Source organism: Peromyscus maniculatus, chromosome 2 (assembly GCF_049852395.1).
Source record: "Peromyscus maniculatus bairdii isolate BWxNUB_F1_BW_parent chromosome 2, HU_Pman_BW_mat_3.1, whole genome shotgun sequence".
NCBI classification, from domain to species: Eukaryota; Metazoa; Chordata; class Mammalia; order Rodentia; family Cricetidae; genus Peromyscus; species Peromyscus maniculatus.
Genome location: NC_134853.1, coordinates 169537314 through 169565197, shown reverse-complemented (window position 1 = coordinate 169565197; position 27884 = coordinate 169537314). Strand labels below are relative to the sequence as shown.

The 27884-nt window shown below is 52.9% G+C and overlaps 2 protein-coding genes across 4 annotated transcripts; one reads left to right on the top strand and one right to left on the bottom strand.

Annotated features, from left to right (window-relative positions):
- The first annotated feature begins 1858 nt into the window (after positions 1-1858).
- Positions 1859-15746, top strand: Rnf207 (ring finger protein 207). Of its 2 annotated transcripts, XM_006993779.4 has the most exons (17): positions 1861-2608; positions 3222-3354; positions 4076-4220; positions 4305-4386; positions 4459-4534; positions 4624-4749; positions 5053-5099; positions 5814-5886; positions 5959-6027; positions 6424-6492; positions 6563-6660; positions 7201-7387; positions 7502-7687; positions 7937-7988; positions 8257-8374; positions 11507-11581; positions 12663-15746. In XM_006993779.4, the coding sequence occupies exons 1-17, from the start codon at positions 2418-2420 to the stop codon at positions 12787-12789; spliced, it is 1854 nt and encodes a 617-aa protein (XP_006993841.2). In that variant the 5' UTR covers positions 1861-2417; the 3' UTR covers positions 12790-15746. The 2 variants fall into 2 exon arrangements, 1 of the variants encoding a protein (XP_006993841.2); XR_006069768.2 differs by lacking the exon at positions 12663-15746 and having other exon boundaries at positions 1859-2608; positions 8171-8374.
- On the bottom strand, positions 13500-24435 carry Icmt (isoprenylcysteine carboxyl methyltransferase). 2 transcript variants are annotated; one of them, XM_006993780.4, is made up of 5 exons: positions 24078-24435; positions 22924-23012; positions 21869-22038; positions 20715-20932; positions 13500-18426 (listed from the first exon to the last, which is right to left on the bottom strand). In XM_006993780.4, the coding sequence occupies exons 1-5, from the start codon at positions 24270-24272 to the stop codon at positions 18244-18246; spliced, it is 855 nt and encodes a 284-aa protein (XP_006993842.1). In that variant the 5' UTR covers positions 24273-24435; the 3' UTR covers positions 13500-18243. The 2 variants fall into 2 exon arrangements, with proteins under 2 accessions (XP_006993842.1, XP_076421860.1); XM_076565745.1 differs by lacking the exons at positions 22924-23012; positions 24078-24435 and adding an exon at positions 22156-22428.
- Between the last annotated feature and the right edge of the window lie 3449 nt (positions 24436-27884).

Genomic DNA, 27884 nt, shown 5'->3' with positions numbered 1-27884 from the left:
ACCAGGGCTTCCAGTACCCAGCATTCTTCGGGTCTCCCAGAATTCTCCTGGGTCTCATCTCATCCTATATTGCCTCTCTCATCTCCATCCACTCTGGTCTTTTCTCTTAATTTAGTCAAGGTCACAGGACCTTGCACCTGCTTTTACCTCTGCTTGAAACGTTCCCTGGCCTCTGAAGTCTCAAGTTCAGTATTCCTTTCTGCCTCTGATTCACTAGTGTGGCCCCAAGCCCCGCTCCCTCCCACCTGCTCTCCCCCACACACCCCTCATCACAATATTATTTACATTTAACACCGTCTGTCATTGCTGTGGTTATATGTATACTTGGTCAACCTGGCTGGTGTGTTCCTTTCTATGTCCTAATGCCTGGCACAGTATCCAGCCACTGGTAGATGCTTATTAAACATAAACACATGGGTTAAAGAAACACGGTGTCAGGAACAATATCCAGTGTCTGCATGGTGGTATGACTCCTATAATCCCAGCACTCAGGAAGTGGAGGCAGAAGGATCCAAAGTTTGAGCAGCCTGGGTTACATAATGAGACTGTCTCAAAAACAAAAACTGGGCTGGAGAAATTGTCAGTGGTTAAGAGCACTTTTGCAGAGGAAGGGGGTCGGGATCCCAGCACCTACATGGTGACTCACAACTGTAATTCCCATTCCAGGGGAATCCAGTGCCCCCTTCTGGCCTCTACCAGCATTGCATGCATGTGGTGCACAGACACATGTACAGGCAAACACTTATATACATAAAATAGAAACAAATAAATACATCTTTTTGGACATCTACTTCCTACTTGGAAACTGTTGGATTACTTATTAACAAAGCATACACCCACTTCTCTCTCTCTCTCTCTCTCTCTCTCTCTCTCTCTCTCTCTCTCGCTCTCGCTCTCGCTCTCTCTCTCTCTCTCTCTCTCTCACACACACACACACACACACCAGTTTCCATCACTTAACTAGAGGTAACTTTTTTTTAACTAAGATCAGTATCAGGAACAAACTACCTAAGGCTAGTTTAAGGAAAGCATCCTGGCCTCTAAGCATTAACTCTTCAATTGCTTTTGTACCGTTATGACTGGGCATAAATCATGCAGAGCTAGGAAAGCCCTTAAACCAACAGGTAGGGTCAGCAAGATGGCTCAGCCGGTAAAAGCACTTGCACTTACAGCCAGGCCTGGTGACCGGTTCAATCCCGAGACCTGTAAGGAGAGAACTGACTTCTGCAAGCTGTCCCGTCATCTCCACACACCCCGCACACGCTCACAAATAAACAACATACTAGGAACTTTTCAGAAAGGAAAACGGGTAATTCTCCATAGAATTTACTCCCTTCTGGCAAACTCTGGCTCATCTCCGTGCCATGTCCTTGTTTTTTCTAGCCAGTGAGTAAGACTTCTGGGGGTCAAACTCTGGACTTGATTTATGGACAAGGAGCAAAATGAGCTGCTGTCAAGGAGTTTAGGAAAACATGAGTAGAGAAAGTGGAAGCTAAGGATGCCGTCTAGGAAGGGCGGGTACACCGGATAGAGACCGTTGGATGAACAAGCTGGGTCAGAGGGACCCTTCGGTCCCTACCTCCCACCCAAACCTACCCCTCTTTGAACACGGGGCTTTTCACATGCATTGTTGATCCCACAAGTCTCCCCCATTACACGGAGACCAACTCGGAGAATTCGGTAACTTGACTGGGCACCACACCACCTAAGGAAGGCCAAGGACCCCAAAGCGCACCCTCATCTCAACCCTAGAATGTTGTGGACCCTCTGCTGCTCTCTGGAGCCCCCAGCTGGCCATGGAGGAAATGGGGCTGTGAAGACCACTGTTCCCTCTCAGGTCCGGAGTCAGAGAGTTCCAGCTTTAGCCAGGGAGGCCTGGTCCGGCTGGCTGAAGATCCGGGAGCCGGTATCCTGGACCTCTGCTCTGTGCTCCAATCTCACGGAGAGGTCTGGTGGTGTCTGGGACCCTCACCGCGCAAGCGTGTTCTTCACTGCTTCTGGGCGGGGTGGAGTGGCGAGACCGCGGATCTGGCTCAGCAAAGCAGCAACCCCTTGAGGAAGGAGCACCAGGGGACCTCACTCCCGGTCACCCAGAGGACATAGGGCGGAGAATTGCAAAGGGTGGGAGGGAGAGGAGGTGGGAGAAGTGACGAGGGGAGGAAGCACTGCCCTGCCTGGCGACCTGACCTTCCAGGGCCAACCACTCCCCGGCAGAGCCACAGCAGAGGGACTGTGAGAGAGGTGGGTGACCCCTCTCCAAACAGTCCTCCCCCCTCCCCGTGTCCCTGCTGGAGCGCTACCGGCATTCCAGCGTCCCAAAGCCACTAGCTAAGTCTTGTCTAGGAGGGCTGGGTAGGAGGGAGGTGGCCTGGGCCCCAGGAATCCGAGTCACCGTCCTGAGCTGTCAATCCATACAAATGTCTGGAGCAATTTTTGCGCCCCTGGAAGGCCTGGGTACCCTGGACGCTGCGAGTGGCCATCCCCTCGTGTGTCCGCTGTGCCACGCACAGTACGAGCGCCCATGCCTGCTGGACTGCTTCCACGACTTCTGCGCTGGCTGCCTGCGCGGCCGGGCCACTGACGGCCGCCTGTCTTGTCCGCTGTGCCAGTAAGTGCCCCAAGCCCAGAGAGGGTGAAGTTGGCTCTAGTCCTGGTTGAGAGGCCAAGTGTAGATGGGGAGGTTCCGAGCCTAGGCTGAGGAGGTGGAAACAGTCCGCTGTCATAAGCAGACGTATGGGAACCAAGCCAACCCCCTGTAGCTTAGTCAGGTAAACTGAGGCAGTTAGATGATCGTTACAAGCTTCCCAGAGTCAGGGTGCTAGGGTAGGGCTGGAGAAGAGGTGAGGGCACTCCCAACAACTCCTTTGGAAGGGGTGTGTCCCGGAAATCTTAGGTTAACACAATTTCTAAAATAGCTCAAAATGTTCCAGTGAGATGAGAGGGTCTGCTGGGGTGGCATGGCCTTTCCCAATGCAATATGACAAGAGGCTTACACACCCAGACACACACACACACACACGCACGCACGCACGCACGCACGCACACGCACACGCACGCACGCCCTGAGCAGGGTAGGGCCCTCAGGACAAGCTGGCTGCTGTATTTATAGCAGACCCCACTACCCTGACACTGCTATTTTTAGCTCCTGCCTGGAATGTGAAGGGTAGTGGGGGGGAGCTTCCTGCAAGGGTGTCCAGATCTTGGCTGCAGCCTCTCTGCAGGCACAAGACCCTGGTGAAGGGTCCTAGCGGGCTCCCACCGGTGGACCGGCTGCTGCAGTTCCTGGTGGATAGCTCTGGGGATGGTGTGGAGGCTGTGCACTGTGCCAACTGCGACCTGGAATGCAGCAAGCAGGTGAGGAAGTAAAAGGCGGTGGGTGCCCAACACTTACAGCATGCCCGATGCACAACAAGGATCCAGCAGTGAAGTCTCCAGCCTGGGATCCCTCAGCCTCCAACCATGCCCCCATCATACATATGTGTGGGGAAACCAAGGTCCAGAAAAAAGGATTTGAGCCAATAACCAGATAGTGGCAGAGGCAGAGGCCATTCAATTTAGGAAGAGCTAACTTTAGGGTCCCCAGGTCAGGGTGGAGTTGTGAGCTGTCATGGGAGCAGTGTGGTTCAGTTCACAGGTCCGGGGTACCCTTGAGGACCCCCTACTACTTAAGCACGTGTAAGCAGCTAAAGCTAATACTGTGCAGCTGTGAGTAGCTGGAGAGAGAGCAGGGAGCTGAAGGCAAGGCTTCCAGGCCCTGATGCAAAGGCCAGTAGAGGTTTGATGGCCCTATGGCAGGAAGGAAACTCAGGAGCACACAGCCTCAAACCCACAAGGTGGGAGGCGAGAAACAACTTTCACTCTCATGGTGCAGCACTCACCCACATACACAACTGAATCAGTAGATGTCATTTTTACAATGCTGGGGTTCAGCTGCTGGGGATTGCCGGAAGGAGCTGCATTTCGCCGGACCACTTGCCTGGGATTGATGCGCTCAGTGACACGCGGTGGCTGTGGTTGTATTATTGGGTTCAGTTGAGTTCTAGAACTCTGGCCTGAGCCAGCTCCCGGTCCTCAGGACGCAGAGACCACGTACTTCTGCAACACCTGCGGGCAGCCCCTGTGCGCACGCTGCCGCGAAGAAACGCACCGTGCGCGCATGTTCGCAAGGCATGACATCGTAGCCCTGGGCCAGCGCAGCCGCGACGTGATCCAGAAGTGTAGTGAGTGAGGCACACCGTGGCCAGGGGTGGGGACCCGGCGGGAATGTCTCTAGGCTCTCATCACCGCCCCCACCCCCTCCACAGCGCTCCATTCGGAGCCCTACATCATGTTTTCCACCGACAAGAAGTCGCTGCTGTGCATCCGCTGCTTTCGGGACATGCAGGGGTGGGTAGAGGGAGCAGGCAGGGAGTGGGTGGGGTGTGGATGGAGCGGGTCTTACTGGGTGCCTCTCGACAGGGAGAGCCGGGCCCACTGTGTGGACCTGGAGTCGGCGTATGTTCAAGGTTGCGAACGGCTGGAGCAGGCGGTGCTGGTGAGAGCAGGAATGACTGAGCTGAAGCGGGGTGGGGGTGGGAGCTGTGAGAACCCGCGGGAATGGGGCTGAGACCCTGCTGTCCCCAGGCAGTGAAAGCCCTGCAGACAGCCACCAAAGAGGCCATTGCGCTGCTACAGGCCATGGTGGAGGAGGTGAGGCACAGTGCCGCTGAAGAGGAGGCAGCCATTCAAGCCCTCTTTGGCAGCATGCAGGTGAGGGTGTGGTCAGTAACTTCCCAGGTACCCTCGTGGAGTTTACAGTGTAGTGCCAGGCATTACATCAAACTGGGTTAGCCACAGTTGCCTGGAGAGTTACCAGAGGCTATCCTAGTCTGGTGACACTTAAGGTCAGGCACCTAGGCCCTCAGGCAGTTCCGTGCACGGAGGAGGAAGAAGGCCTTTTGGCCAATGGCAGGGCCCTGTCCTGAGCATGCTGCCTGTGTCCGTGCCCCAAGGCATTACGGTAGGGGATGCCAGAGCCAGGTGTCTCAGTCAGTGATGGGCTCTCTCTCCCAGGACAGGCTGGCTGAGAGGAAAGCCCTGCTGCTGCAGACTGTGCAGAGGTGAGTGATGGCAAGTCCCTGCCCCCTACCTTGATCTCCACACTCCCAGCTCTGAGCCTGAGCCTTGGCTGACCTGGCTCTGCCTTACACGGTGGACAAGACACACAGGTGGCTGCCACCAAAAGTGGTCAGTGTGTTCACAGGGAAGGGACTACAAAGCTGGGGGAGCAGCCATGGTGACTGCCTGCAAGTGTAACTCTTGGAAGGTAGAGGTGGGAGGGTCGGGAGTTCAAGGCTAGCCTGGGCTACAGGAGACTCCGTTTAAACAATCAGAACAAAACAAAACCCAGAGCTGAGGAGATGGTTGTCAGTAAAACCCCGCCACAGAAACACAAAGACACAAAGCACATCCCCAGCACGCAGTGGGCATCCCTGGGGAGGCAGTGACAAGAGGATCCTTGGGGCTCACTGGTCACAGTCTAGCCAACTGGTGACCTCCAAGTTCAGTGAGAGACTGTCTCAAAAAATAAGGTGGTGGGTTATTGAGGAAGATGCCTGATGTAGACCTCTGCCCTCCATATACATGATATACGTGTGCATACGCACGCCGTCACACAGGCACACAAAGGAATATGGACACACACACACACACTTACTCACATACACTCACACACACTCACTAGTGAAGACACGAGGCTGCAGAGCCAAATATCCTCCAGGTGGGGCAGGCACGGCTCCCCTGAGACCAAACAGCCTAGCCTGCCCTTCCCCCAGCCAATATGAAGAAAAGGACAAAGCCTTCAAGGAACAGCTTGCCCACCTGGCCTCCTTGCTGCCCACCCTGCAGGTAAGTGTTGAGGGTGTGTAGGGCTGGACACACACCCACAGTCCAAGCACTGAGCCTGGCACCCTCCTGCAGGTTCACCTGGTCATCTGCTCCTCCTTCCTCAGCTTGGCCAGCAAGGCTGAGTTTCTGGATCTGGGTTATGTGAGTGTCCCCAGCTCCTTCAGGACCCTCTTTCCCCACCTAAAGCCTGTCCTGCATCCTGTCTCACATCACCTGCAGGCCTGATTGGGGGTCTGTAGACTTCTCTCCCCTTCCACTACAAGCCCTTTTGGGGGCAAGTGGATACCTTTTTAAAAGGACAGTGAGCATAAGCCTCCATTCCACCTAACTGCAGTGTCTGCGAGCCTCCCCTCCCTTCTTAAGGATGTGGGCGGTGCCTGTGTATGGACCAGTCCTAGAGGAGGGTTGAGGCCTCTAAGGGAGACAGGTAAAATGAGAGACTAGCCCCAGAGCCTTGAAGTCCTCCACTTCTCTCTCCCGCCCTGCCTGCCACCTCCTTGCCACGCACCCCCGTCCTGAGCCCTTCCCCCGCGGCAGGAGCTGATGGAGAGGCTGCAGGGCATCGTCACGCGGCCGCATCGCCTAAGACCTGCTCAGAGCAGCAAGGTGTGTGGACGCCCTGTCGGGAGTCGGGGCCGGGAAGGGGACAGCGGCTCATGACCCATCTCCGGTCCAGATCGCCAGCGACCACCGCGCAGAATTCGCGCGCTGCCTGGAGCCGCTGCTGCTGCTGGGACCCCGCAGAGCTGTGTCCACCGCTGGCGTCGCCAACACGTGAGCGCCAACCGGGCGGGCGGGCGGGATCACCGGCTCCCGCACCTGCTGAGTCGCAAGCGCACCCAGCTCCGCACTTGATGTCTGGGCCAGGCGACAGTCTGAGAGGGAGGGAGAGACAGGGAACAGCCCTTGAGGGTGCAGGAGACCGGGCGCTCCTCACCTTCTCTACAGTCCCCTCAAGCAGGCTGGGCAGGACACTTTCGGGGTGCCCGTAGTCACTGTGAATCAGAGTTCCCGACCCAGCTGAAAGTCAGGGTTAGAAGTAGTGAAACCAGTATGTGAGACCAAGAAAGACCATTTTTAGTTCAGACCTTGTGTGTCCAGCATGGGAGTGGGCTGCACATCAGTGTGCCCAGATCCAACCTGGGGGGAGCCTTTTAGAAATCACCAAATTAAGTGGGCGCTCTTACCTTGGCCTTGCCTGGGACCCTTGAGAGCTCCCAGTAGTTCTACTCTGCAGCTGGTGGAGGGGACAGTGACTCCCTGAGCAGCCAAGGGGGCTGGGGGAGGGGAAGACCGGCCCTCTCCCCTTTGCAGACTGGCAGGGAGCTCAAGCCCCAAGGTGCTGAAGACACCCAGCTGTCCCTCCCCAGTGGGAAGGATGTCAGGGTCACCCGTCCCAAAACCCTCGCCACATCGTTCCATGAGCACGAAGGTTCTCCTGGCCGAGGGCGAGGACACACCCTTCACAGAGCACTGCCGCCATTACGAGGATTCCTATCGGGTGAGGGGCTGGGCATCTGCACTGAAGTGGGGCCCCGACCCTTCCTCACTGAGATCCACTCCTCCACTGGAGGACCTGGCAGTGTTCTATGTCCTCGCTTACATTCTGCAACAGGGTCTGCAGCTCGAGGTGCAGAACCTCAAGGACCAGGTCCAGGAGTTACACCGAGACCTCACCAAGCACCACTCGCTCATCAAGGCGGAGATCATGGGGGACATCCTGCACAGGTCCCTGCGGTTGGACACACAGATTGCTTCTGAACATGCCTCCATGGAAGGCATGAGAGCAATCTTCCAGGAGGTAACTTGCCCTAGCTCTATCAATTCTCGGCTGCAGAAGGCACATGGCTACCCCAAGACAGGAAAGGGAGAGAGCGTCTGGCGTGGTGCTCTGCCAGACCCTCACGCTGTGGGTTCTGTGCCTGGAGGCTTTCCTCTTGAGAAATGTGGACCAGATTGGTGTGTGTGGCTGTGCAGCTCCCAGAGCAGAATCACTGTCAGTGAGATTACTCCCGCCCACCTCAAACAGCATGCCACTCCTCTCTTTCAGATTTGGGAGGACTCCTACCAACGAGTAGCTACCCAGCAGGAGATTTATGAAGGTGCCTGGCAGCGGCTCTCGGTGTTAATCCACATTGCAGAGGGAGGGTCACCACTAACCATGCCTGCGCATCCCTGCTCCCCCCCCCCCCCCAGTGTTTGGCTTGGACCTCACACCTGCTTTGGAGGGCAGGATCCTGTTGAGTGGGATGTCCACACCACATGCTGCTCCTTTTGATCACAGACAGTCATTGGCAGTTGGGATCTCTAGATGGTACCAGGCTTAGGAGCAAGAGTCTAACACCAACAACCTTGGCGTTGGCTTCACAGCCCAGCTCCATGACCTTCTCCAGCTGAAGCAGGAGAATGCCTACCTGACCACCATCACCAAGCAGATCACGCCCTACATCCGCTCCATTGCCAGGGTGAAGGAGCGACTGGAGCCCAGGTGAGAATGTGTGGGAAACGTGCCAGCAGGCCAGGCATGTGCTAGAATCTACAAGTCTGCCAAAGAAGTGGTGGTGTACTCTAGAGGCTGAGGCAGGAGGATTGCCATGAGCCTGAGGATAGGCATCCACGTAGCCAGCACCTTCATCCACTCATGGTTGACCGGCCAGGTCTGGACCAGGCCCTCTCAGGCACCAGAGTGTTGTTATGATCACACCAGACTGGAGGGTACAGGCCTGTTATTTCAGCTATTCATGCCTAGCATGAGTGAGACCCCAGGTTCAGTCAAAGTGACACATGTTCGCTACAGATGTTCTGCTGGGCCCAGGAGCTGGAATTCCAGGTGCCCTACCTGTCTCCTCCCACTTCCTCTCTGTGGTGATCCCATCTTCCAGCCAGAGTGTAAATTAGCTTCTGGAGAGAGGTCTGTGTGGAGGCATCATGGGTCAGAAAATTCCTTTCATTCTACCTCTCACTTGACTGATGATTTGAGTCTTAAATTCTGGACTGGAAATTCTAGACTGGGGACAATTGTGCTTTGAAGGCAGGGGCCTCTATTCCTTCCAGCTTCCAGTCTCCAAGCCAGCCGAGTTCTTCTGATCCCTCACCATGTACTATGACCTACTCACTCTTCTTGGAAGTTTGCCTTGAATTTCACACAGTGAGGTGTTTCCAGTCACTGGGATGGGCAACAGTGGTTTCGCTCAATCTGGAAGTTCCTACCTTTTGGTTTGGGATCTGGCACACTCTGGAAGTTCCTCCCTTTTGGTTTGGGATCTGGCACACTCTGGAAGTTCCTCCCTTTTGGTTTGGGATCTGGCACACTCTGGAAGTTCCTCCCTTTTGGTTTGGGATCTGGCACACTCTGGAAGTTCCTCCCTTTTGGTTTGGGATCTGGCACACTCTGGAAGTTCCTCCCTTTTGGTTTGGGATCTGGCACACTCTGGAAGTTCCTCCCTTTTGGTTTGGGATCTGGCACCCTCTTTAAAATCAGTTGCGGACTTGACCGACTCTGTCAGCGCTCCCATGATGGGACACTGGCCTCCACCTCACCATTTCTCTCTGTTGTGTACTTTCTAGACAACATCTTTCTCACATCTCTTCCAATTCTTGCTGATTTTGGTGGTTTTTCTTTTCTTTTTTGGCTGGATGTGCTGGTTGTACACCTTTAATGCCAGAACCCAGGAAGTAGAGGCAGGTATGTCTCTGTGAGTTTAAGGCCAACCTGGTCTATATGGTCCAGTCCAGCCAGGATTAAATAGTGAAACCCTATCTCCAAAAAGTATTTACTGTTTTGTGTCTCTGTACATGTATGTGTAGGCACACACATATGCCACACAGAGCATATGTGGAGGAAAGAGGACAGTTCACGGAGTCATTTCTGTGGGTTCTGGGAATCGAACTTAGGTCTTCCTGCTTGGAAGCAGGCCCCATCTTGTTTTGACTTTCCAGTTCCCTCTGGTGCTCTGACTGTCCCTAGCTCCTGCTCTTTCCTGGGGATTCTCTCGCCAGTTGAGGCTGAGCGGAAGGCTTTGGTTTCTTCGGGCAGCTTGCCCCTGAAGCAGGCTTCTCTGAGTCAGTCTTTGTCCAGGTGCTTATTTCCCATGTTGCAGGTGATCATGGACCTACTCAGCCAAAAGCAAGAGCAGAGCAGTTGTAGGTGGGCAGAGTGTGCCTGGGGGATGCCTCCGAGGTGAGGCTCCCTGTGTGCAGGCAGGTCTTGTGTTTGAAATGTCCCTGTCAGATTTTGGTCCTTTTCCCGTTCCCTTCCTGGGAGGCCTCTGTGTGGAGCTGTGTGGGCTTCTCACCTTGGGCTCTGGCATTTTTAAGTGTGCGTCTTTTACACACTGTCCCCTGTGGCTAGCCATCCTCCTGGTTCCTGGCTGCTCCTTCCTCAGCCAGCTGCCTGAATAACAGCTTCTCCCAGGGCTAATCCCAGGCATGCCTCACTTTCTACTCTCTCCGTAAGTGACCCCATTAATCCCCCTGTGCTTGCTCGTTCTCTCTCCACCCCACCCCCCTACGCACACACTCAAACTCGTGTGCATGTATGGATTAAACCCAACCTTGAGTACTCTGAGCAGTGCACTATGTAGAACTATCCCACCCCAGTCCCAGTTCTTTGGGTTTAAAGTGAGATGCTTCCCATGCCCCGCAGCATTCCTGTGCTCTAGACTCACTCCAGCTACATCCTTCCTGGTAGCTCTCTTGTCAGGGTGTCTAAGGCACCTCAGCTCCGTAGTGGCCAACAGAATTCTGGACACCACCCCACCACATCCAACCCCTTATTTTGGTCAGTGACATCATGTGTCATCAAAGCCTGGGAGCCGACCTGATTCCGTTCTCATTTGTTCCCTTTTTTGTTTGGTTTTGTCTTTGAGACAGGGTTTTTCTGTGTAACAGCCCTGGCTGTTCTGGAACTTGATCTGTATTCAAGGCTGGCCTTGAACTCAGAGATCCGCCTGCCTCTGCCTCCTGTGTGCTGGGATTAAAGGCTTGCGCCACCACCGCCTCGTTGTTCCCATTTTTAACCCACCCCAAGACCCAGACTGAACTCCCCATTTCAGCCTGTTTACTCTGTCACTTGCTACGACCCCCCAAGTCAACCCTACTGTGCCCTTCAAGATACCCTGCAGCCATTTCTAAACAGTCTGCAATTCCCATCCCATCAGGGCATGGCAGCTCTCCAGGGCCCCTCCCTGCCCACCTCTGTCAGACTACACAACACCCTGGCCACAGTGGCCTTTAGCTCCCCTGGGTCAGCTGCACTAGCTCCCACTTCCCGACCTAGGCCTGAATGGTTCATGATGCAGGGTGTTCGTGGGGCCTCCCCACACCACACTGCCGACTAAGGAAAGTCTGTCAAGCTGTCCCTCCACGCCACCTGGCCCCACTCTGTTCCCTGAGGTGTCTCCTCTGACCAAGATAGCTTGTGAAAGCCAGGCCTGACTAGGGCCTGCATGCTACTGTGGACAGTGGTTCTGACAAGCCACACTGGGCTTGGCAAACAGTCCCAAACCAAGGGAAGTGGTGGGTGAGCCCTGGAAGGTCTGCTGCCCTGTGGTTTGGAGCAGCGTGAGCTCAAGGCCCCCAGCAGGGACGTTACTGCCCTCGAGCCGTCTCTACCGTCCAGGTTCCAGGTACCCGTGGATGAGCACACAGAGCACAGCATGCCTGATGACGGCAGGGACCACGAGACCTCAGCCAGGTAAAACAGCGTCTTCCCAACATGAGCGTGGTGTGTGTGTGTGTGTGATACAATTAGAGACTAACACAATGACAGACTTCAGGACAAACAAAGTTTGAGCAGAGGATGAGCTACAAAGTGAGACCCTGTCTTAAAAGAAACAAGCAAAAAATCACACACAAAAAAACCCAAACGCACCTTCCAGTGATTCACCAAACGGCAAACACAAAGAGAAAGAGGAGAGGCCCTGCTGTTCCACAGGCCTCTTTGGGAACATGGAGCGCTCCTTTGGCCACATGTAACCAATTTACCAGGGTATGTTGTAAGCATCAAGGGGATGGCACTGTTCAAAAAGGAATGCCCTGTGAGTATCACCCACATATTGTTGGCATCCTTAGAAACAAGTTAAGGGCAAGGTTCTTATTGAGAGAATAACGTGTGATGAACAGCTCCTGGAAAGGGTAAACAATGAGGAATAAAGGGAACCGAAGGCACCTGGGCTCGCCTGTGGCACCAGCCAGCGGCTCCCACAGCAGTCTATGAGAACTAGGAAGGAGCCTGAGCAGCTAGACCCAATCCCTGTGAACTGACGGCGCTGAGAACAATACTGTCCTCCGGCTCCCACATGCACAATGTACATATGTAACACACGAGTACACACCCACACCCGTAATCACCGTACTAGCAAGACAGGGGCAGGACTGCCAGGAGCTTTAAGCCAGACTGGGCTGCACAGTGAACTGGAGGCCAGGTGGACTACACTGCTATAAACCCCAAATCAAAACAATAATAAAAACCCAACAAAACAGGAAAGTGTTAGTCCCTGGAGGAGGTCTTCTGTGCAGTTGGGAATTCTAGAGCGGTCTAGAACCAGTGTAGTAGACAGAGCAGGTGGGTCGGACCCTTCCATACAAGGACGTGCTTAGGGCAGCCACAGCCTACAGGCTCCCAGTCCGTCACCTGTGGGGAGACTCTCACTGGAGGAGGCAAAGCTCTCGTGAGGCACACTTCTGTGGGCGTGGAAAGGTCTTCCATCATGAAAGCTGACAGGATGGACATAGTGAAGGTGGAGTCATCCAGCTCACATCAAACTACCCTTTAGGATCGACACAGGGAGCATCACTGAGAAGAGAGAGAGGGCATCTGAGCCCCATGGAAGCAGCTGGACCCTGAGCAGCCTCCCAGAAGGACCTCCATTAAAGAACCAAGACCACCCCAGGCCCAAGTAGGAAACTGGAGATGAGGGATGGCAAGGTGGATCAGGTCCCGAAGAGGCTTGCTACCAAGCCTGACCCTTTGGACCGCCAATGGCACATGGGAAGAACTAATTTCCACGTACATTCACAATAAAGAAGTAATGTGAAGAATCGTCTCAATGAGGATGGCATCCCCACATTGAGACAGCAGCTTGGTAACTGGGTCCTAGTGAGTTGGACCCAGATGTCACTGTTTCAGGTCTGGCACACAGGCTCCAGATGTGGCTCAGAGGTTAAAAGCACTGGCTGCTCTTTCAGAGGACCCAGGGTTTGGATCCCATCACCCATATGGTGCTCACAACCACCTGTAAACTCCAGTCCAGAGGATTTGGCACCCTCTTCTGACCTCTGTGGGCACCACAGACATGTGGTGCAGACATGCATGCAGGTAAAAGACACATAAAAATAAATCCTAAAAAATTTAAGCTGGAAAAAAAAAAAGCATGTGCCACCACCACCTGGCCTATTTTTTACACCTTTAATCCCAGTACTAAGGAGGCAGAGTCAGGCAGATGTTTGTGGTTCAAGGCCAGCCCGGTCTACACAGTGAGTTCCAGGACAGCAATGACTACACAGAGAAACCCTGTCTCCTAGGGGAAATTTAAGCTTCATGACCCAAAATTGAAGTTTTGGAGACTAAATGACACCCTTCCAGTCACAATTTAAGAAAATACACAGCTTGATTAAGTTAAACAGCAAATGTTGCTTTTATGTACCAGAGAGGCTGGCACCTCAGACACAATAATTACACTGATACCCTGCACTGCTGTCTCTGAGGGCAGAGGAATTTGTCACTACAACCCGCCAGAGAAGTGGTTCTCAACATGTGGGTCATGACCCCTTTGGGGTTGCATACCAGATACCTGATTCATAACAGCAGCAAAATTACAGTTATGAAGTAGCAATGAAGTCATTTTATGGTTGAGGGTCACCACATGAGGAAGTGTATTATAAAGGGTGGCAGCATTAGAAGTGTTGAGAACTACTCTGGTAGGGGCAGGAGTTCAGAAGAGAGCAAGAGACAAAGCACACCTCTTTTGATACTGGTGGTGCTGAACTTTCATCTAGACATGGTTATCACATATAGCTTCCACATCCTACAGTCACGCTTGTTCATAGTGAAGTCAAGTACAGTTTTATTTAATTAAAAAGAATAATCAGTATCTGTGAAAGAAAATCCCATTTAATATATTTAAATAAACATTTCTGTGTGTAAAAAGAAGAGTACAGTAATTACTCCGTAATTCCCCCTCCTTTCAATGGGTCAGACAAGCAGCCTCCACTCACTCAGGACGGAGGCTGGCCAGGCTCAGGAAGAGCAAGGTACAAGCTTCCCAGAGCAGTAAGCTGCCCGCCCATCGGGAAGGCTGAGGGCACTGACCTTGCTGCCACTGTAACAGGGGAGCTACCTAAGGCAGGGAGATGGCGGGAGAATAGGACCTAGGAGCTTTGGCTGAGCCCTCAGGGACCTGATGCTAAAAATGGCCTCCCTGACACACCAGCCCCCAAAGTCAGCAACTACGTGGGAAGAATTAATAAAGTGTACATCCTAGGACCAAGCAGCAGCTACCACCAAGGCCACCGCTGTGTGTTTTCTGCCCTGATTGAAGGTTCGTTCCTCTGCAAACTGCAGGGCCTCCTGAATGTTTCCATGATTGCCAAGTAGGCTTTTCTCTGTGTGGTACCTACTTTCCACCCAAGAACTTCCAATCTGAAGCCTGCAACTAGACCGTCTCCTGACGGTTCTGTAATCTGTGGAAGTCCTAGGACATGGCGGCCTGTCTAATACCTGAAAAGCCTCATTAGCCTGATTCTCTGCCACCACCTGTCACTGCTACATTTATAAAGTTAAGGATAATCTCTGGACTACGGCCAGAGGAAAGCATAAGCAGCCAAATCCTTCCACTAAGGAGCTCATATTCCATTGTGGACTGCTGACTTCCACCCACAAGTTTCAGGAGAGTGGGCCTGTTCTTCCTCCACTCACACCTTGGAATTATTCCTTAAAAAACACAAACTCTCCTAGGGTACAATGAAGCCTCTCACCAAGAGATCCCACAGCCTGGGCTCCCTCTCTCCTGGCCTGCCACAAGGCTGAGCTTTCCAGCCTCTGGCAGGTGGAGGGTGGCATCAAATGCCAACATTCAGCCTTACCCTCCACAATGCCAAGGGCTGCTCTCCACTCATCAAAAAGGCAACCTCATGGCCCTCAAGGGGGGTGCAGGCTGAGAAATAGCTGGGTCTGACTGCCAAACATCCCTCCCTCCCATTTGTAGCCTGGTGAGTGGGGTGAGCTTCGGGAGGTGTGGTCTGGATCCACTCACATTTCAAAACTGAGTATTGCTGTCCCAACACGGTTATTCCTGGGCAGCTAGGTGTGGGCAATAGTCATGGCTACCACAGAACTCTGCATGCCTCAAGAGGTCCTGAGGGCTGGCAGCTCCTAAAGCAACTGGCCTCATGCTGATACTGGCAAACCTGTAAGCCTCTTTGGTATACAGAACAACAACAAAAAAAATTAACCATGTAATCTGAAAATAAATTTCTTCTGAGCTGGCTAGCTGTTTTTTGAATATACATCAGGTATCTTCAGTTAACACATAGAAATCCAGTTCTCATACTGAAAGATTTCATTATGCCATCCGGCTCACCTAAGCACTAAAACACCTGACACTGGGAGGAGACCAGGAGGTGAGAAGAATTGGGGTACATGATGTGAAAATCCCATGACTCAATAAAAACGCTAAGTAAACAAAAAATTGTTTCAAGGAAAAATAAAGAGGACACAAAGGAGATGGGTCTGGAAGGGGGCATGAATGTGGGAGAAGTTGGGAGGGCGTTGAGATTAAATATGATAAATATACACTATACAATGAAATTGCAAAAGAATTAATAAAATCTCTGATCTTTAAAACAAACAAAAACCAAAGCTGACACTGTTCCTCACAACAACCCTGTGAGGTAGGTAGGTGGTGCTGGCCCCAACCTACCGCTGGGGAGCCTGAGCCCAGAAGGGCGTGAGGGCGAGGAGGCAGCGCTGGGCACATCCCACCACCTTCACCCTCACAGTTAGTGCCACTGCAGGCTCTGGCCTATTAGCAAGTCAGTCTGGTGGTTCACTCAGGCCCTGCAGGCCACTGTGTGAGCCAGTCTCACATGCCTACTCCTGAGCGGTGAGTGAAGCCTGCAGGCTGGCCCCAGAGCGCTTCCCGCTGGGGGAATTCTCCGCTCTGCCTGCTTCCCTGGCTTCTCGGGCTGACTGACCAGTGCACAAGTCTTTGAGGTTTCTGGATTCTCAGAAGTTTTGGTGGAGTAGGTACTGGGGTCACCTCCCTGTTGATGGAATGCCTATTATGGCAAGAACAAGCTAGAATTCCCCATTTATATAGCCCTCAAGGTTTCAACAACTCTGAATCCTACAGCACAATACTAACCACCCACACCTGACCGGTCCTCCTTGTCTGACAAGGTCCTAGGACATCTCAATATTCAGCACTCAGCCCATATTAACTTTAACCACCCTCTTGGCCAGAATGCCCTCCATCACGGAGTCCTCCAGAGTTGCTGGGCCTCTGAGTATGCATAGGACACATCTGCAGACCCACCAGGTACCCATTCCTGCATCTACTTCCCACCAGCCATCCACGCCCATTCTCTCTGCTGAGGAAGCCAACCAGGGAAATGTGGGTCACCACGGTCAATGGAGGTTTCCCTGCTGGCTGCACTGTTGTGATGCGGTTCCCAAAGACATCAACACCACCGGTGCCAACATCAAGTCCCAGTGCAGCACCCACTCTGTGGACTGGTGTCCCAACGGCTTCAAGGTTGGCATTAATTACCAACCCCACAATATGGTACCTACCGCAAGCTGCCAGCATGCTTAGCAACACCATGGACATTGGGGCCTGGGCTCGCCTGAGCTGATGTTTGCCAAGTGTGCTTCTATGCACTGGTGTGCTCATGAAGGGACAGTCCTCTGAGGCCTGGGAGGCCGTGGCTGTCCGTGAGGATTACCAGACGGCTAGACTGAATGCCAGGAATACTAAGGATCCGGTCTTTTCAGGCCTGCAGGGTGTCAGTTAGTGTCTGCTCAGTGGTACTGGGACAAGGATGAAGGCCGGCTGTTCTCCAGTCTGAGCGCCCGGCTGCACAGAGCACTGCGGGCTGACCTGTTGGAGACGGCAGCCAGGCAGGCACACTGGAGCATGCTGTTATCAGGACCAAGTGTGTTAGCTAACACACACTACAATTTTCAGAGGGATTCTTTATCCAGTGTGCTCACGTTTGTCTGTTGGATACTTAAGACTCTTCTACATCTGAAGTAGAAGCTTGGAGAACAAACAAAACCCCCAGTTTGGAAGGATTTCATCAAGACTGAGCCCAGATTAATCAGGGGTTGCACCTCTTAAAGCTTCTATGTGCAATATAGAAAAAGCTAATGTTCAGACCCGCAGAACAAAGACGCCAATGGACCACGGACTGCACTGCCAGACTGACGGCTGTTTAAGGGTCACCCGCCTGAACTCGTAGGGACATGAGCTGTGCCTACCCTCTGGAAAACCAATGTGACAGGCTCACACTGCACTGCAACACAAAAAATACAAAACACAAGCTGTGGTAAAATGAGACTAAAAATCCTAAACACACAGAGGGCAGTATTTCTCAACAGTAGCACAGGCACCTGGTAAATACTTCCTGGAGACCAGAATCGCTGAGGCCAGGGCTGCAGGAGACCCCAGGGCCCGCATCCTCAGGCCCAGGTGCAATGGCTGCTCAAAGCCACAGAGCACTTTGAGGGGTCTGCACTACCTGTTGCCAAATACAACCTGGAGCATCAGTGTCCCTTTGAATCTCCACTGCTATCTAGGGAACTGGTGTGTGAATATGAGTAAATGTATGATGAGCCGAAGTGTCGAGGCCTTTAGAGTTAATACAGAGACATTCACGCACTTACGGCAGACAAAAGTTAAAGCTATGTTGTGTTTTCGGTTAAAGGTTTTTTGATGCAATTTGAATGCTATTGTGCGGCAACTCTGACTACATATTCTGGCCTAAGTGCTGCAGAAGGCAGTGTCCTCTCCTGAGTATCCTGGTCACCGTGCAAATACACTCTGACCTGAGGGGCCGTGAGACTGTGGCGTGGGTCCTCACCCCGCCTCTGTAGAAAGGGCACTGATGAACCGTTGTGACATGCTCCTTGTTCACTGTTTGTCCATGTTCTACCTTCATCCCACACAGGAAGAGGATGCTGCAGTGGGTCCTTTGGTCCTAAGGCCTTCTGACCATTGGGTTTTGAGTGACATTCTGAGGAGTAATTAGTGACGTATAAAATGATTAAGAAACTCATTCTGCAGTGGCCAACTCGAAGTAGTTTGGTCCTAGGCTGCGCAGGGCCAGAGATTCCCTGGCCCCACAGGCCTCTGCCCGTCATAGCTCCACCTTGACTCCCTTTATGAAAGGCAGGCCCGTGGGCACTCTCTTCTTATACTCCAAGTATTCCTCCCCAAAAAAGTGAATCAGCGAGATCTCCTCCTCTTCTGTGCGATCACGAAAGAAGCGCCACACTGTCAGGGCGTAGACAACCCCGCAGATGGGGTTACACAGCATCACCTGGCAGAGGAAGCGCAAGGTCAAAGGTCAGAGAGGCCTGATGCCCAAGCATCTGCTCCCCACAGGACTTCTTGCCGGAGCCCAGAAGACGCTTACAATACTGTGAGAGCCATTAACGTTCCTTGGAGCCACCTCAGGGCTGCATCTTTTTGTACCTGTCTGTGACTCTCTGAGTAAGCAAGACCTTGGTTATAGTGAAAGACAGCACCCTGGGGTTCCCACCATGGATGACACATGTGCCCGCCTGAACTTGTGTGAATTCCCTGACGTGGGAACTCAGGTATGTCTCTGTCCTCCCGACTTCTCCTACCCACCTGGACAGACCGACTTGTCTCAGACCCTTGCTTCCTGCTCTCAAGGCCACATGAACCAAAGGCTACCATTTGAGTTCCCAAAACATTTCAAACATCACTCTGCTCAGAAAGTGGCAGTGTCCACAAGTCAGAAAAGCTGTGCTTAGCTGCCTTTCATCCCTACCCCATTTCCAACCTCCAGCCAAAAAGTCCCTCAAAGCTGAAAGCATCCCCAGCTCCTAGAAGCTTCCTTTGTTGCCATGGAAACCACTAACCCACCCATCCCCACTACAGGCATCAGGACCCATCCATCCAGCGATGCTTCTGCTCAGTGAACCGGCATGCCCCAACTCCCCACCGCTTCCCTGCACTGGTCACAAGTACTGCTGTGTTCACAGCACCAGGCCAAGCCACTCGGTCTTCATCCAGTCTGTGACTCGGAAGCACTATCGCCACACTACTGTCCTGGCTTTTAGGGTAGAGAAGGCAGGCCTCGGGGACCAGGCCTGGCCCATCTGGCAGCACCGGTCTGTGCCATCACACCTGGCAGATGTGTATAGCTTTCTGGGCAGCCTTGACAGCAGGATTCTTTTTTTTTTTTTTTTTTTTTTGGTTTTCTGAGACAGGGTTTCTCTGTGTAGCTTTGCGCCTTTCCTGGAGCTCACTTGGTAGCCCAGGCTGGCCTCGAACTCACAGAGATTCGCCTGGCTCTGCCTCCCGAGTGCTGGGATTAAAGGCGTGCACCACCACCGCCCGGCAACAGCAGGATTCTTAATCATCGGTGGTAACCTTCTACTGAGCCAGGAAAACCAATTCTCAGTGTGTCATCAGCACCATTGCAAACAGTCAAGACAAAACACAGTCTAAGTCCTGATACAGGAAAGACTCATCACACACACACACACACACAAGGGCACACTGTAGAAAACACCTATGATCTAATGATCTAAAAGGTATGAGAGGCTCTTCAGCTCTAAAGCCCTCAGACTGCAGCGTAAGCACTTAAGACAGACTGCATTCATCAGCTCTCAGCGTGACCCCAGGCTGTGACTGCAAGCGGAGCTGTGATGTCTCAGAAACACACAGCTCAAAAGAGATGCTAGAGTCACCTCCTACTCCATTACGGGGTCACCGGAATCCCCATGGCCCTCGCACCACTGATGGGATGTCTGGGATCCCCAGATGATCTTCCCAGGCTCTATTTACACTCTGGCCGAGCTGTTCGAGGACTAAGTATGGAATCCAGAGGCAGCTGTCAAGGGGCACGTCTGGCCTGCATCCCCAGACAGCAAACCCCACAGCTCTCATTAACCTGCAGGACCTTGGCCTCATTTAGACCTATTTTTTGATGAAAACCCACTGAGCCACCACAGGGTGGCTGAGGACACTCCCTCCCCAAAGCCTACCTTCCCTCGCCCAAGGTGTTCCAGATTCCAGTCAGAGTGGCACGGGGGGGGGGGGGGGGGGGGGGTACAGGGCCACACATCACCACCATCAGGGGTCACACAGCACTCAGAAGGCAAGCCTGCCCCTCCCTGCAGGTGCCTGGCCTCTGTGCTCACCTCCATCCTGTAAGTTCCAGACTCACCACCCGCCTGCCCTGGCGTTTTCCCTTTAAAGAATAAATTGTCCTCAAGTTTAAATAATTAATTAATTTAGAACAACGACTTCACGTCTGAAACACCAAAGGACTGGATTAGGTCTCCTGGCTTTTATTAGTCACCACCTGAGACACGCAGGGAGCACATGAAGAGACAGGCTGGCAACCTGTGCCCACACTAAAGAGACTTAAGCACACTCTCAGAAACGGTGGGGTTTACGGTGTGCCAATTATACTTCAATTTAAGAAATGTAAAAACGTCAAGTGGCCTAGACAGGAGGGTTACAAGTTCAAGTAAGCTTGGACTACACACAAGACCCTGGATCAAGACACCAAAAAGGAAAAACTTAGAAAAGTGAATTCACAGGAAACCAGGGTCAACTTTGGTACCATACCTGGGTTCCGATACTCCAGTAAAACCAGCCCACATAGGAGGGGTGCCGGAACCAGGCATACACCCCGCTTGTCACCAGAGTGTGGGTGTCGGACTTCTCACTCTGCACCACATGATTGAAATTGGAGCCAGCCGTGAACATGGCGGCTTTCCTCAGGCACTCTCCGAAGACCACCATCAGCAGCCCAGTGGTACTGAGCCAACTGATCTGCTTCAGTTCTGCAGAGACAGACACAGGGACAAAAAGTGAGTGGGGACACTGGGGTGCTCATCACCCCCTTCACCGTTTGAAATGGACCTATTTCCCTCAAGAGAGAAACATCAGAAAACACCCTGTGGACAATCAGCATCTATCATCACATTGAACTTGAATGATAAGAAAATAACCCCCAACCCAGCATCACTGTTTCCGGTCTCAAGTGCCAACAAGTCAACTGTTAGCAGCTCTCCCCTTCCTGGGCTGATGGGCTCCATTCACATCCTTCTCTAGGGAACGCGTACCTCTGAGAGAAAGAGACACGCCCATTTCCAAAGTCAGTCCGAGGACCTATATCTGACTTTGGGGAAGTGTGATTTAGGTGCGTTCCCAATACTGAGGTTAGATGTGTGGGGGTTTTTCTTGTTTTGTTTTGTTTGTTTTTTTGGTTCTTCAAGACAGGGTTTCTCTGTGTAGTTTTGGAGCCTGTCCTGGATCTTGCTCTAGACCGGGCTGGTCTCAAACTCACAGAGATCCACCTGGCTCTGCCTCCCGAGTGCTGGGATTAAAGGAGTGTGCCACCACCACCTGGCCTTTTTTTAAATAATAAAACATTGTGAAATTCTCATGTTACATAAAAGTACTCAGGCCCAAACTTCATCTAGTCCAATGGTAGAGTTAAGACTACAACCAGCAAGGTGGGGCACCTCCGTCTTAGATGGTGCCGGTGGGTGCCCTGCATTTGCAAGGCTTAGAGCGAAAGGTCAACACGTCCTGGATTTGAAATCCAGAAGCAGAAGTCTCCAGCGAGTGGAGCCTGCCCTTTAAATAGCTCAGGGAGGAGAGAGCGCTGGGGAGACTTGCTCGGGGAGATGAGACCTGAAAGGTGAACCAATGTCACTCTCCTCAGCCGCAGGAAGGCACCCTTCTCTCCCAGAGAGAAAGTAGGGCACACCCACCTGGCCAGAAGATGTTTTCAAGTGTGAACTCTATCCAAGAAGAAAGAGCAGCCACTGTGTACTCCAGGCTGTGATTCAGGAGGAAGGAGTCCAGGGACAGACTTTTGGGATTATTGACAGCTGTCACTAAGTACTCAGAATAGTGGAATAATGACAGCGAGCACACGTACCTATTTAAAAACAAAAACAAAGGGGGAGACTAGGCAAGAGAACCAAGTTAGGCGAAAGCACAGACCTGGGTCTGCTGAGCTGTCCCTAACCCTGTCACGGCTGCTGCCATCACCCACCTGAGTGACACCAGGCACGCACACATGCCGTTCATCCCCTCTGGAGCTTGCAGAAAGTGGGGTTGAGTGGTGCTGTTATGTCTCTGAATGTCACAGACAAAATTAAAAATCTCCATAGGTGAAGGAGGAATTATGGTCCCTTTACTCCTTTTAATATGACAATTTCACATTTTAACATGAAGGGGGGATATCAACAAAGTAGTGACGCATGTTGGAAACAAAATTCAACAGAACTAAAATAATTCCAGCAAAGAAGGATTAGATGGCTCAGCATACTGATAAGAGGAGATAAAGCTTTTTACCTTGAAGCCACGATTCATATCCAAGTCAGAGGCTAGAAGGCTCAAGGGACTGAACTCATAGTGTAGGGGAAAGTCCTACACTGCTGTGGGGGAAGCACTAGCCCGGACCTGATGGAAACCGGAGACGGAGAAGGCTTAGGAAACAGCGGGAGGCTTGCCCCTCCCATCACCGCGGACCTGCACCCCTTCAGGAATGGCTTATCACAGCAGCTTCGGATGACAGGGACCTCTGGAGGGCAGGCACAGGGAGACCCCTTTCCATCCACCAAGGAATCCACTAACATGCACAATTGTGTTCGCAAGATTTGAAATGTGGGGATTCAGGGAAGGCAGGAGGCTGCTTCTTCAGAATCCTAATCAGCCTCCTTTTCTGTCAAAGCCCAGACAGGGATGAGGAGAGGCCCCTACTCACCCACTACTCTTTGGACCCTCACCTCAACACCATCATTCCCAAAGTCTTTCTTACCAGCCAAAGTGGTTCCAAGAGGACTGGCTGAAACTTAGCAGCACACCGCAGCCAAACACAAAGCCAAGGAAACAAGCCCGGATGGCTATCTGAAAACACACCCAAAAGAGCCTCCATCACCCGGTGTTCCATTTGCAGGGCCCAAACCCAGACTGCAGACGGTCCTGGATTAGCAAGGCCATCAGTGAGCAGCGTCCATTGCTCAAGAGATAAAGAGGATGAAATGGGGCTGTCTGGGTTCGAATTGTGTTCTTACATTCCTCTCCCTCTCTCTTCTCTCTAGCCTTCGGCAAGTTACTCATCTACACCATGGAAATAACAGGACAGCACACAGGACTTACCACACAAACACCTAAGAATAACCAATTTTAACAGCCACAATAATCAGTACCGCTAGCCTTAGCAGGGCCATCTATGGAAAACTGTTTAAGCCCAGTTTATGGCCTATACTCGCAAGTCAGCGACTCTAATGAGAACACTCGGAACTCGGCGCCCAGTCACCTCTGTAAAGTGGGGCGTTTGACCAGCAGGTAAAACACCACACCTGTCATCACATAAATTAAAAACTCGTGGGTTAGCTCACTTCCCACCTGACGTGAATCTGCCGAAGCTGCTGATCGGCAGGAAATGCAATCAACACCCACAGCTCGAAGTGGGTCCCTCCTGTGACCTCAACTTATGGCAGCGATACACGCCTGTGGGAGGCAACCTGCAACGTGGTGCCGGGATGGGGGTGGTAAAAAGGTGAACCGACCACCGCCAGGCTCGGCAATAACCCACTCCCGCTAGACTAGCTCCAGTCCCTGTCCCTAGCCCATCTACTCAGCCCTGCCTGCCGGATGCTGGTCCCCGAGCCCAGTCTGCCTGATTCTAATGTACCTGGCCCTCCTACCCTCGCCGGGTCCCCGCCTGCTCGGTCCCTGATTCCTGCCTACCCAGACTCATCTGTCCCGTCTCCGGTTCCAGTACACCCGGCCCGCCCTGCCCCATCGCAGCCAGCTCGGTCCTGCCCGGTCCCTACCTACTCAACCCGCTCTGCCCTTTGCCCGCCTGGTCTCGGTCCACCCGTCCTTGGTCCGGGTCTGGGGTGCGGGTCTACCGGTCCACCCTGTCCGTCCCGCCCCGTCCCCGGTCCCTCCGCACCCGGCCCGCACCTGGTAGCGCGGCGGCCGGTAGAGCAGCAGCAGGAGCGCGTTGAGCCCGGCCACGTAGAGCGCCAGTCCGGTGCGGCCCTGCAGGCCGGCGCGCGTGAGCAGCGGCAGAGCGAGCACCGAGGCGCCCAGCAGGAAGGTAGCGAGGCTGAGGCGCGCCTCGGAGCCCGGCGGAACCCGCGCCGCGCAGCCCGCCATGGCGCAGGGCGGCGGAAGAGCCGGCGGCGGACTAGCGGGCCGAAGCGCCGACTGTAGCCGGGGAAACCCGAAGGCCGCGCCTGCGCACTCGGCCGCCGACGCCGGCTCGGGAAGGGCAGGTACCCGGAGCTGTGTGCAGCCTGCGAGTTCTCGCGAGAGTGATGCCGCGCGTGGCTGAGGACCGGAATTTGGAGCCGGCGGCCCAACCCACAGGCCCCGCCCCGCCGGCCCCGCCCCGCAGTCCCCGGACAACCTGACGTCGGCACAGGGCGACGGATCAGCCCGGAAGTGGCCTCGTCGCCCTGTGGAAGTTCGTCCCAAGTTTAGAGCCCTGGTCCAAAGAAACAACCGGGCGTAACCGACCACTCGTTCGCGCCTCGGCCTCAAAACGGACCCCGCCCCCCGCGCAGGCGCGAGCGGGGTCCGCGGACCGGGCGACGAGCCTTCAAGAAACGGGGTCACCCCCCTCGAGGTGGAAATAAACACGGTTTTTACAGGCAGCGTGCCAAACTTTGCGATGGTTGATGTGGGGAGCCTGGGAGAGCGCCTGAAACCTAAATCAGCGAATACGTGTGTGTGTGTGTGTGTGTGTGTGTGTGTGTGTGTGTGTGTGTGTGTGTGTGTGTGTGTGTGTGTGTGTGTGTGTGTGTGTGTTCCATTCTGCCTATAACGAAGATGTTAGTGTTGAAATCAGAAGTTCTTCACTTTTGGTCATTTTAAATTTATACAGTACTTGTACAAATTTATGTGGCACAACACAGTGTGGGTTTGACTAGTCTGGAATCCACCTCTACGTAGCGATCCACCTGCCTCTGCCTCCCTAGTTCAGGGATGAAAGGCACGGGCCACACACCCAGCTTTGTTTTGCTTTTGAGACTGTATCCTCTGCAGCCCGGGACAGCTCTGAACTCATTTGATGTCTGGAAGATGCCCTGGGACTTCAACTCCTCCAGCCTCTCCCATCTGGAAGGCCTGAGTTACAGGCGTGTGTTGTATATCGGGTGTAGGTTCATGCGGGTCAGTGAAAAGAAGGCACAGAGCACTCTAAGGATGAGCCTTTTCCAGCTGCAGGGGGATTAGTCTCTCTGGACTGACTCACTGGTAGCAAAGGGCTTTTGTATTGTTCTCCAATTTACATCTTTTAGCAAGTTAATTTCCGTATCCCAAAAACCTCCTATCCTCAGACAAGATTCACATAGAAGGTACCGGGAGACAAAAGGTAGCGATCACAAAACGCAGATCAAAACTGGTTGCTAACACTCGGGAACCAAGCCAGCGGCAGCTCTGTAGAAATTGTCCCAACAGGTGTGCACCATCACTCCAGATCTTGTCTGGCTGGGGACTGAACAGAAGGCTTCTTGTATGATAGGCAAGCAGTCTACTAACTGAGTATATCCTCAGTCTATGAAGCATGGAGTTTGGTTGGTTGGTTCGGTTTGAGTCCAGGAGAGACCCTAGGGTACGAGGACTACAGGATAGAAGGATGCTAAGACTTCAGGGGCTGGTAATGAGGACGTCATTGAGGAACCAAGAGCTGGCGCTGGATTTGAAAGGCGGAGGCAGGAAGCGGCAAGCCTAGGCAGGATGGGAGACAGGCCCCAGGAGAAGCTGGGGCAGCTGCTGTGGTGAACCCTGCATATGAACACAGCATCAGGTCTTAATAAGAGGGGGTGGAGAACCTGGGCTTGTGGTGATGTATTGTGTGCCCTAATAAACTTGCCTGAGGATCAGAGGACAGAGCCAGCCACTAGATTAGACACAGAGGTCAGGCAATGGTGGCACACACCTTTAATCCCAGCACTTCAGAGCTCATGCCTTTGTTTGGGGAACACACATGCCTTTAATCCCAGGAAGTGATGTCTGGGCAGAGAAAGGTATATAAGGCATGAGGAAACAGGAACTCACTCTCTTTAGGCTGAGGGTTTCCTAGAGGTAAGAACTAGTGGCTGGCTGCTCTGCTTCTCTGATCTTTCAGCTTTCACCCTGATATCTGGCTCTGGTTTTTTATTAAAAGACCATCTAAGATTCAAACAACATGGGCTGGTGTCCCAGGCTCCAGTACTCCATCCACATCCTATCTTGGTGACTTGAGGCAGGTAACTTCTGTGAACCTTGTCTTCCTGTAAAATGGAATCCTCATTTCACTGTCTTGGACTGACAATCATCCGTTGTCCTGTTTGACCTTAATTGTCACCTTGACACAGCCTAGAGTCATCTGAAAAGAAAAGCCTCGATTGAGGGGTTGCTTACATCAGGAGGTCTATGGGCATGCCTATGAGGTATTGTCTTGATTATCAATTGATGTAGGAGGGCCCAGTCCACTGTGGGTGGCACAATTCCTTGGCAGGTGGTCCTGGGCTGTTTAAGAAAGCTAAGCATGGGCAAGTGAGCAAGCTATAGAGCAGCATCCTCCATGACCTCTGCTGAGCTCCTGCTTGAGTTCTTACCCTGACTTCCCTCAGTGGCAGACAGTGACCTGGAAGAATGACGCCAGGATCATTTACAAAGCCTAGCACAGCGTTGCAACCATGCTCGGAAGACATTTGTTAGTGGGGTAATAGGAATGAGAAGGAGATTTAATGTTCAGTTATGATGAAGCCCCAGCAACACACACACACACACACACACACACCAAATAAGGCTTCCGAGTCTCCTTTCTGTTGCTGTGATAAAACTCAGGCCAAAAGGAACTTGAAGAGGAAGGGTTCATTTGGCTTAACCGTTCCAGATCACAGTCCATCACTGAGGGAAGTCAGGGCAGGAACCACGGAGAAACGCTGCTTTCTGGCTGGCTCACCTGCCCATCCTTGGCTAACTTTCTCATACAGACCATAACACCTGCCTGAGGGATGCTGTCCCCCCACAGACATGCTCAGGCTGATCTAGGCAAGTCCTCGATCGGGCTTTCTTCCCAGATAACAAGGCTGTGTCAGTTTGACAGGAGAGTCTGAGAGGGGCATAAAGGTGACTGAGTTGTGGTGCCATACTGGACCAGGCCTGGGTCTTACTGTTCAGGGCTGACAGCAGGAGTCCCGGCTGCTGCCTCTTCCTCACGGCTCCCCCCTCTCCCGGAGCAGGACACCTCAGAGCCACTAGAGGGTGCTTGTTGCCCCTCACTTCAGGCACTTGTGGCCCAGGCACAAAATCCTTTCTGGCAAAGCCCCTTCTCAGGCCTGAGCTTTTCACCTCCACTCTTAGGCAACCAACAAAGTGTAACTGACCAGAGAGTTTGAGCAACTCCGTCCTCTGCCTGTCACCTCCCCTGAGGCCCCAGTTCTTCTTCAGCTTTATCCTGGAGCTGGGAGGAAGGAAAACATGGGCTCTGCCAGATGGGGCCACACTCCAGGGGGTGGGAACTCTTAGGGATTGCTGGGATTGCTGAAACTATCAGGACCTAGAACTCATGGTGCAGTGATGGAGAGGCAAGCAGGTAGATGTATACACATCTGGGCACGTGCATAACCAGAGAAACAGTCACATGGAGAATGCATATACCCAGGAAAAGTTACAGAGGACGTATAGCCAGAGAAGCAATCACATCCAGCGAGTGCAAGTACCCAGGGACTCAGCCACACCCCGCACAGCACACACCCGCCCAGATATATAACTACA

Coding starts and splice junctions, on each gene's coding strand:
- Rnf207 (XM_006993779.4), top strand. CDS start 2,418: ATGTCTGGAGCAATTTTTGCGCCCCTGGAAGGCCTGGGTACCCTGGAC. Junction 3,355..4,075: donor ACCTGGAATGCAGCAAGCAG/GTGAGGAAGTAA, acceptor CCCGGTCCTCAG/GACGCAGAGACCACGTACTT. Junction 4,387..4,458: donor TGCTTTCGGGACATGCAGGG/GTGGGTAGAGGG, acceptor GCCTCTCGACAG/GGAGAGCCGGGCCCACTGTG.
- Icmt (XM_006993780.4), bottom strand. CDS start 24,272: ATGGCGGGCTGCGCGGCGCGGGTTCCGCCGGGCTCCGAGGCGCGCCTC. Junction 23,013..24,077: donor ACCGGCCGCCGCGCTACCAG/GTGCGGGCCGGG, acceptor GTGTGTTTTCAG/ATAGCCATCCGGGCTTGTTT. Junction 22,039..22,923: donor TCTTGGAACCACTTTGGCTG/GTAAGAAAGACT, acceptor GTTTTTAAATAG/GTACGTGTGCTCGCTGTCAT.